Source organism: Kryptolebias marmoratus, linkage group LG18, assembly GCF_001649575.2.
Source record: "Kryptolebias marmoratus isolate JLee-2015 linkage group LG18, ASM164957v2, whole genome shotgun sequence".
In the NCBI taxonomy this organism is placed as follows: Eukaryota; Metazoa; Chordata; class Actinopteri; order Cyprinodontiformes; family Rivulidae; genus Kryptolebias; species Kryptolebias marmoratus.
Window position 1 is genome coordinate 19,521,396 of NC_051447.1, and position 8,715 is coordinate 19,530,110.

An 8,715-nucleotide genomic window follows, 5' to 3' on the forward strand; every position below is an offset into this window, starting at 1 on the left:
GGTCGGTGTCGACCTCTCGGCATCCATCAGCTGGAAATGAGGCGAGCGACTCTTTCTGCGCGGCACAAAAAGGAAGTGAGGGTGTAATAGTCGGGGCCGTCGGCGCCCATCAGTCAGGGGAAAGCAGCTGAAGGTTATTGTCTCTTTCAGGGACTCAGAGCTTCTGCTCAGTTTTAAAAGGAAGACTCAAAGTGATGAGTTTAACGTTTTCCCATCATCTCTTCCTGCTTCGGTGAATTCAGCAAATTTTAAACCTTTGGGGAAACAATTAGATGATCACAGATCGGCTCGTTGAGCTTTAATGAGGTTGTTTTCCCGCTCTTTGTAAAATGTTGACATTTAGGAGGGAAATGGGAGATAAATCGACAAAATCATCGAGGAGCAAGTCAGCGAACAAAAGAAGTTCTAAACAAAAACCTTTACCAGATTATCCTTTACCACATTAAACAATTAATCTTTACCACATTAAACCATTAACCTTCACCAGATTAAACCATTAACCTTTACCAGATTATCCTTTACCAGATTAAACCATTATCCTTCACTAGATTAAACGATTAACCTTCACTAGATTAAACCTTTAATCTTTACCAGATTAAACCTTTAATCTTTACCAGATTAAACCATTAACCTTTACCAGATTATCCGTTACCAGATTAAACCTTTAAACTTCACCAGATTAAACCTTTACCAGATTAAACCATTATCCTTCACTAGATTAAACCTTTAATCTTCACCAGATTACACAGCCACAGGCTTTGATTCTTGAAGACCCAGAATTCGTAAAGAATCACAAGTTTATAAAAAAATATGTTTGTTTTAGTCAGAAATCATCACATGAAATATGTCCACTGGTGAAAATGTTTCATCTATTATTTTATTCCTTCGACAAAAAGTCAAAAATAGAGTTTAAACAAAGAAATAGTGTAAAATTGAAAAGTCTGGGTCTAAAGAGTTCACACGTCTGGAGGAAGTATAAATAATTTTAATTTAGGAATGAATTTTAACCAGCGGCTTTACACTTTAATTGAATTTCTGGCCTACCTTTATTTTGAATTTACCGTTAGCATAGCAGAAATGATCCAGTTTTAGACATGACCCGCCATCTTGGCTTGTTTCTCAACACCTGACTTTCAGAGTCAGCTTTATTTTTTAACTTTTTTGGTTTCATTTCCATTTTCTGTTAAAGTCCTAACCACTTATCTTCGATCTGCCTTCATCTTTGAATTACCGTTAGTTTAGCAGAAACTAATTTTTATTTATTTATTTTTATTTTTTATATTTTTGGAAGAAGCCCAATCCTCTGACTTTAGCTGAATTTCTCTCAGATCGGTTGGTGGATGTGCTTGTCTCTTCAAATTACCGTTAGCCTAATAAAAACCACCCCGTTTGAGTCAGGCAGTAAACTAGCTAATGATTTGTTTCACACATTCAGCTCTTTTTTCACTTTCCGTTAGTTTAGCGGTTTGATGCACTCAGTCTGGAGCAAGTCCCCTGCAGGACTTTTTTTTATTTGAAAGAAATCCTAACCAATGGTTTTATAATTTTCCTGAGTTTCTCACCAGCTGACTTGAATTACCGTTAGCCTAGCAGAAATTATCTTCTGTTTTATTAAACTACCCAGCATGGTTTGTAAACCGTCATCAAGCTCTAAGAGCTGGTTTTAGTTTTGTTTCACTCAGTCTACAACAACTATCAGTTTTTATGGAAGAAGCCACAAATTGGTTGGCAGATATACCTGTATCTTTAAATTACCGTTAGCCTAGCAGAATTAGCTCGTTTTAGTCAGGTAGGAGTTGAGCTTAGCCAGCTTAGTTTGTTTCTTTCCATCCATCTCACAGAACTATCTTTATTTCTGATTCTCCATTAGCTGACTTACCATTAGCCGATTTACCGTTAGCTGATTTACCGTTAGCCGATTTACCGTTAGCTGATTTACAGTTAGCTGATTTACCGTTAGCCGATTTACTGTTACCTGATTTACAGTTAGCTGATTTACCGTTAGCCGATTTACAGTTAGCCGATTTACAGTTAGCTGATTTACAGTTAGCTGACTTACCGTTAGCTGATTTACTGTTACCTGATTTACAGTTAGCTGATTTACTGTTACCTGACTTACCGTTAGCTGATTTACTGTTACCTGATTTACAGTTAGCTGATTTACCGTTAGCTGACTTACCGTTAGCCGATTTACCGTTAGCTGATTTACCGTTAGGCGATTTACTGTTACCTGATTTACAGTTAGCTGATTTACCGTTAGCTAACTTACCGTTAGCCGATTTACCGTTAGCTGATTTACCGTTAGCTGATTTACCGTAAGCTGATTTACCGTTAGCTTAGCGGTTTGAGGTATGCAGTCTGGAGCAAGCTTTGGCTTTTCACTTTATTTTCAGATTACCGTTAGCTTAGCAGAATTTACCCACCTTAGAAGTTATCTTTAACACTTAGCTGTATTATTACAATGTTTGGAGCAGGTTTTACTTGTAATAATTAGTTTCAATCAAATCTAAACAGTTAAATTTTCATTTATTTATTTTTTTAAATCAAATTTTTTGGTTAAAAGAGTTTAATTCAAGAATATAAAGTGTTAGTTATCCTTCTTGGTATGGCTACAGGTCACTTCAAGCTAACGGTGTTTTAAGTTTTCTTCTCTTAAATCAGTGAAATAAGTCAGCCGGTTTATTTAGCTTCAGAAACTGCGTAAAGAAAAGAAAAGGCAGCTGAAACAGCAAGAAATGCATCTTTAGGCTTTGAAATAAAACAAACACCCAGCAGCTGCCTCGTTTTAATCTGAACTGTTACTGTATCTGAGTACTAATGATTGGAATAAAACCCTACTTAAAGAAAAATTCTCCTCAATTCTATTAAAACTTGCAGTTTTTAATTAAACTCGCTTTGATTAAATTGATTCATATTTTAATTAGAGTGAATTTTAATTAGAAGTTGAAAACAATCTGCTTTACACTAAAATCAATTAGCGATTTGTGTTGATTGTGTGTGTGTGTGTGTGTTCAGATTAGGGGTCACTTGCCAACTAAAACCCATTATCCATTCCTCTAACAGCCATTTGTTGCTGCAGGCAGCTGTGGATCGATACCACTTCCAGCCAAATATTTAATCTGATAACAGTGTGACTGACAGGAAGGGAACTCGTATTCTCAATCACATGCAGCACAGACAGCAGAATGTGTTTATTAATATTGATGCAAGTGTGTACGTTCCTCAGAGTTTATGGTTTATTCATCAAAGACAGAAGCCGACTGAAAGTCAAGAGAAATTCAGCAGGACGGCGTGGACACTTTCAAACAGGAAGTTCTCACAGCAGAAACTTTCCTGCACCCCGTTGCTCCCCTTCCCTCAGTAAATAAATAAATTAGAGACAAACACTGACCTCGTTCATGCATCTTATTTTGAGCATCTTAGGAAGAAGCTCTTCTCCGTCTAGCCTGCAGACACGACCACGTTTACGGGTCCGAATGTCTCCTGAACTCTCCGGTTGGTTCCTGGTCGCTTCAGGCAATCGTGAAAACCACAACCAGTCCAGTTCATTGGTTTAATGTGAACCAGTATGAAACCAACAACTTGGTGCCATGACAACCAAACCACAACAAACGCTCCGCCGGTCTGTTTACGACCATCAACTAAGATGTTACCACAAGATTATCCAATCAGAGGAGACATCAGATCCTGTCAACGTTTGGATACAAAGGTGTGGAAAACGAATTCCACCTCGTGATCCAGGATCAGTTTTAGCAGCAAAACATCTACAGGAAGCAGCAGAAAGAGGCGCAGGAGTTGAAGGAAGTTCAGGAGTGAGAGTCGAGTCAGTTTCAGTCTGTTTGAGTCAAACTAACGATTCGATTTCAGCTTCTGTTTGAGGCTCCGACCCAGAGATGACGGCCTCAGCCAAGCGCCGAGCTGCACCAGCTGACGAGTCGGACTCAACGCTAACACTAATACCCAGCTAACGTTAGCTGGGAGGAAGATGTCCGTCCAACAGAAAGGTTGGAGCGTTTACTGACTTTGAAAACAATCAGAATCGTTCAGATTCAAACCCTAACTTCCACACCAGAGTTTAGCTCAACATCTGTGAAACTGACTGAGCTTTAGCCATTTCTTTTGGCAGCCATCTTGAATTGGTTTGACTCCACACAGCTCCAATAATTGGTTGAAGAGTTTGATGAAGACTGGCTCAGGATATGATGCACACCGAGGAGGGCGATAAAAAGCACAAAAGCTGATAAATAAAAGCAGCGGGACGCCCGACGTGGCTGCCTTTTGGTGTGACATCAGCTCGACTGGAACCATCTGCAGCGAAGCGACGGCAGATTTAGAGCTCGTTAAAGCTCAGGGATAAGAGGCTGTTAAACAGCTTCAGAGAGCCTTGGACACGGCCGACAAGAAGTGCAGAAAACTGCTCACTTCCTGGATCCGCAGCAACAACGTCCTGTGCTGCAGCAGCTTCAGGAGTTATTGTGCCATAAAGCCGAGCGCCGCGACCGAAGACTCGTTTTTTATTCCTCCAGGGAGGCGTCTGTCAGGGACTGCAGGGTTTACGATTCATCAACAATTAGATTTGATTTTATTCCACTCGTCTTCCTGTGACTCGTCCCCCGCACGAGGGGACTTATAAACGAGTAAAGCAGGAAGTAAAGCCAACAGTTTGTAGGCGAGCGAGCCGCCGCGTTCAGCCGGGGGAACACCAGGAGAACACCCGGAGAACCCAGAGCGAGTCTGATCCCAGACTCCAGAAGGAACCCTCTGGAGCGGCTCGTAAATGTCAGCAGGAATCTGACGAGGAGGACGGAAAGACAAAGAAATGTCCAACAGGTAAAAAGTGCTGCTGAAGTATTGATGGAGGAGAAAATGGGTCGATAAAACAGAGGAGAGAATAAACTGCAAAGGTTGTGAAGGACGTGAATAAAACATGAGAATTAAATATGGATGACACATAAATGATGGAACGACGGCGAAGGAGGCGAGGAAACCCTGGAAATCTGCCGTTTCCACAGGAAAATCCAGCGTCATCTTCCAAAGATCGTTTCAGTGATTAACGGTGTGAAACCAAAGTTTCAGGACCAATCAGGAGGAGGACGCGTCCAAGATCCAGTTTTATGGAGCCTAAAAACCGCCGAGTCATTCAAGCCACCTGACCTGGTGTTTTTCCTGACTTCCTCTCCGTACAGGAAGTGCTCCTGGCTGACGGTGATGTAATGAGTCAGCAGCTGCTCTGATTGGTTCTTGCTGACGGTGATCACGGGATATCCCATCTGAAGCGTCCACCTGTCCATCATCTCCCCGATGTCGATGTCCCGCCCCTCTGAGCGCATGGCCTGAAACGGAAGCAGAATGAACGGGTTAACGAGGACGCTGGCAGCCTCGTTGCCAGGGCGACAGCGCAGACGAGTTCCTGACTGATTAATTAGAGAACATCAGCTGACCTTCAGGTAATTAGAGCTCTGATTGGCCAGCAGCTAATCAAACAACACTTTGCGTGTAATGAGAAGCTCCATCGAAGGTGATTACAGCGAAACTTCTGCGTGGGACAAATAAGAAAACAAGCCTCCGGCAGACAGCCAGGTTACCACGGCAACAAACTCCCTCCGCCTCCTCAAATCAGTCCTAACGAGCGTCTCTGGCCTTCATTAGGATCCCTCAATAATTAACAGCTTCACTCCTCCCTCCGCGGAGACCAGAACCAGAACCGTCCAAACAGGCGAGTCTTACCTGGGACAGTTTGCTCCACAGGTCGTCTCTGGCTGCGTTGCTGTACATGTGACTCAGGAGGTAATCCTGAAAAGGAGACAGAGAGAAAAAGACAACTTTTAAATCTTTAAAGTTGGGTGCAGAAGAAGAGCTGAGGAACCTGCTGAACGACAGAAAACTGGAGCAGCAGCTAGCTGTAGCACATCCGGAAGGAGTTTTATAACATTAAACACAAAACTGACGGCGGGAAAAAGGTTTGGTCTTAGCGGTTAGCTCGTTAGCCGTTAGCTCGTTTAGGACTGAACCGTTTCTCCAAACTGAGGTCGTTCAGGATGAGCCATCTGCAGCAGGTAAGATATTAACATGCTTCAAAAAAACTGAACTATCACTTTAAAGCTGCTTCCTTATCTTCTGTAAAACCCCAAAGATTCCTTCAACGTTAGCATGAAGTTTTCCAACATGTTTAAATTCGTCCTGAAATCACTTCAGCGGCGAAACGTTTCTTCAAGTTTCCTGCAGGGAAATAAAAACTCAACACTTTGGTTTCTGCTCCTTTATTTCCTGATCGGAACTCTGAGATCCAGGAGAAGAGCTCGCTAACAGATTTATGAAGGTTCGTCATGCACAAGATGGGAGCAGAAACCAAAGTGTTGAGTTTTGAGGCGTCTTGGAGGAAATTTCTTCATTTTTAGGAGTCCAACGTTGTCTGCGAACATTGGAAAGCTTTTAGAGCGCGCCGTGTCAGAACAGAGGAGTTGAATTTTTAATCTTAGCGACACGACGTGTCCGAGAGGCGTGAAGGAGTCCCGTGTTTCCGCCGCCAGGCTCCGGCACATGAAAGGACGTCTGCGATCAGAGGCAGGAAGTAGCCGCTCGCGCCTCCCTGCTTGTTTGCAGCTCGATAAGGTGAGCCGGAACGAGACGACACGATAACGGCACGCGAGGTGTTCCTTGTACGCACGGCGGCGCGTGTTCAGAGAGTCCAACACAAACAGCTTTAATGGCGTAATTAAAAGCCAGCAGCTGCCGGCGATAACAAGCCGCCTAGAAAAGAATACGAGCCGCAGGAATTTCATTAGAAGGCGACGTGTCTGCAGCCATCGAGGAAAGAAAGGTGGCAGATTCAGCTTCCCGTCTGGTAATGAGGCCGTGTTTTCCTTCTTCCACGCAGCCAACACTTCGGCTGTTATTTACAAACGACTCGGCGAGTATCGATGAGCGCTAACGAGGCCTTCGGCTCGTATTCCGGTCACGTCCGGGGACACACGGCTGAGGACGAGCCGAGGAACTCGGGTTTCTGCTGCTTCTTCTTAAAACCTCCAGTTTATTCTGACAATCTTCACCTTTAGTGTCTCTTTATGCTGAATTTCCAGCAGATTTTGATCATTTATTTTGCTTTTTTCTGTTCTGTTCTTGTTCTCGGGGCGGTTTTTGTTGCCCTAAAAGCGGGCGATCATGTAACTGCCTGTCAGCTGGCCGTCTCAGCTGCTAAACCTTAAAACACAAAAACAGCCACAACTTCTACAGACAACGAGCTAAAATCTGCGTCGCCCTCAGGACACGCTGTGAGCTCCAACAGTTTGGCCTTAAAGGTGGTGGGCAGGTGACAGGCATTCCTTCGGGGCACAGAGTATAAATTTGAAGCTTTAAATTAAAACTTTAATGTCTTTTCTGTGTTCAGGTTTTAACGTTTCACTGATTGTTTTTCCTTTTTAAATAAAGTTCCTGCAGAAACAAACATGAACTCACAAAGTACCGTATCTCCCGGACTACAAGGCGCCTTCTAACACGGAGCGCCTTATATATGGAAGAAGCCGCGGCGCTCGCAGCGTTAAGGCTCAGGGCTCCGCCCACGGCGAGCGGTGGAGGCGTTTATACTCGACGCTTCCATCCTGATCTTTGTGATCTCTCACAGAGGGATCAGATAAATGCTGATACAGGCGAACCAGCTCCGCTAGAGCACCGAAATCGGCCATTTTGAACGGAGCGCTGCGCTCGGCAAAGTTACAAAAACTGGGAGGAGCACGACGATGCGCCTTGTTTGAAAATGGACCAATCATTGACAGCGTTTTATAATCCAGAGCAGAAAACACGGTGCTTCATTTTGCCACAACAGTTTTTAAGAGTGTGTTTTAGGAGGGAAACTGGCTGCGTTTAGGCCGTTTGTTTCACACACACACACACACACACACACACACACACACACACACACTTTGTCCTGATTTTCCTGCAGAAATTATGACCTGGAACATCCTGGAAACCAGGTTATATATAAACACCAGCAGAACCAGGAGAGTGCGGAGTGTGTGTGTGTGTGTGAAGGTGTGTGTTTGTGTGAGAAGGTGTGTGTGTGTAGGTGTATGTGGGTGTGCTGGGAAATAAAACTGACTTCTGTGAACAAGTATATTTAAACCGTTCTCAGGTTTTGTTGCACTTCCTCACAGCCATTCCAACTCGTCTGATTCCAGTTTTTTGGGGAATAAAAACAGTTTTTCTCGTTTTTCGTCTCGTTTTTTGTTTTGCAGTTTGTTTTTTTTGCTGTTCTCGTGTTTTTAGGACATGAAGTTTATTCACTGGAGACAGAACTCGACAAACAGCTGAGCTCCAGAACCTCCACCAGGCTTCACAGTCCGTCATCATGAGCTGGTATTTGTGGTGTGGTAGTAGCTGGGAGTCATCCTGAACACGGATGTTAAAAACTAAACATCACTTTAGTTTTAACTGACCCAAGGAAAACATCGACTCATGAAACTAAACATTCGTCAGGTCTGAGTCTGAGTGGTTGTCTCCATGTGTCCCTGTGATGGACAGTCACTGCTGGAGACAGAGAAGCAGGTAAAGATGGACGGATGATCTGGATCAGACCCGTTTCCTACGGTGGCCCTGAAGTCCAAACCACGTCAACCAATCCACTAATTTAACCGTGAGCTGTCGCTGATTGGATGGATGGATGGATGAGTGGATGGATGGATGGATGGATGGATGGATGAGTGGATGGATGAGTGGATG

General features: G+C 43.6%; 1 protein-coding gene across 1 annotated transcript in view; it reads right to left on the minus strand.

The window, feature by feature from the left end:
* LOC108250579 (thyrotropin-releasing hormone-degrading ectoenzyme) overlaps positions 1-8,715 on the minus strand; it is an 83,140-nt gene that overhangs the window by 31,569 nt on the left and 42,856 nt on the right. Inside the window, exons 8-9 of the mRNA XM_037981382.1 lie at positions 5,728-5,793; positions 5,155-5,333 (exon numbers count right to left, since the gene is read on the minus strand). Of these exons, the coding sequence (XP_037837310.1) occupies positions 5,155-5,333; positions 5,728-5,793 (245 nt within the window). The remainder of the gene's footprint in view (positions 1-5,154; positions 5,334-5,727; positions 5,794-8,715) is intronic.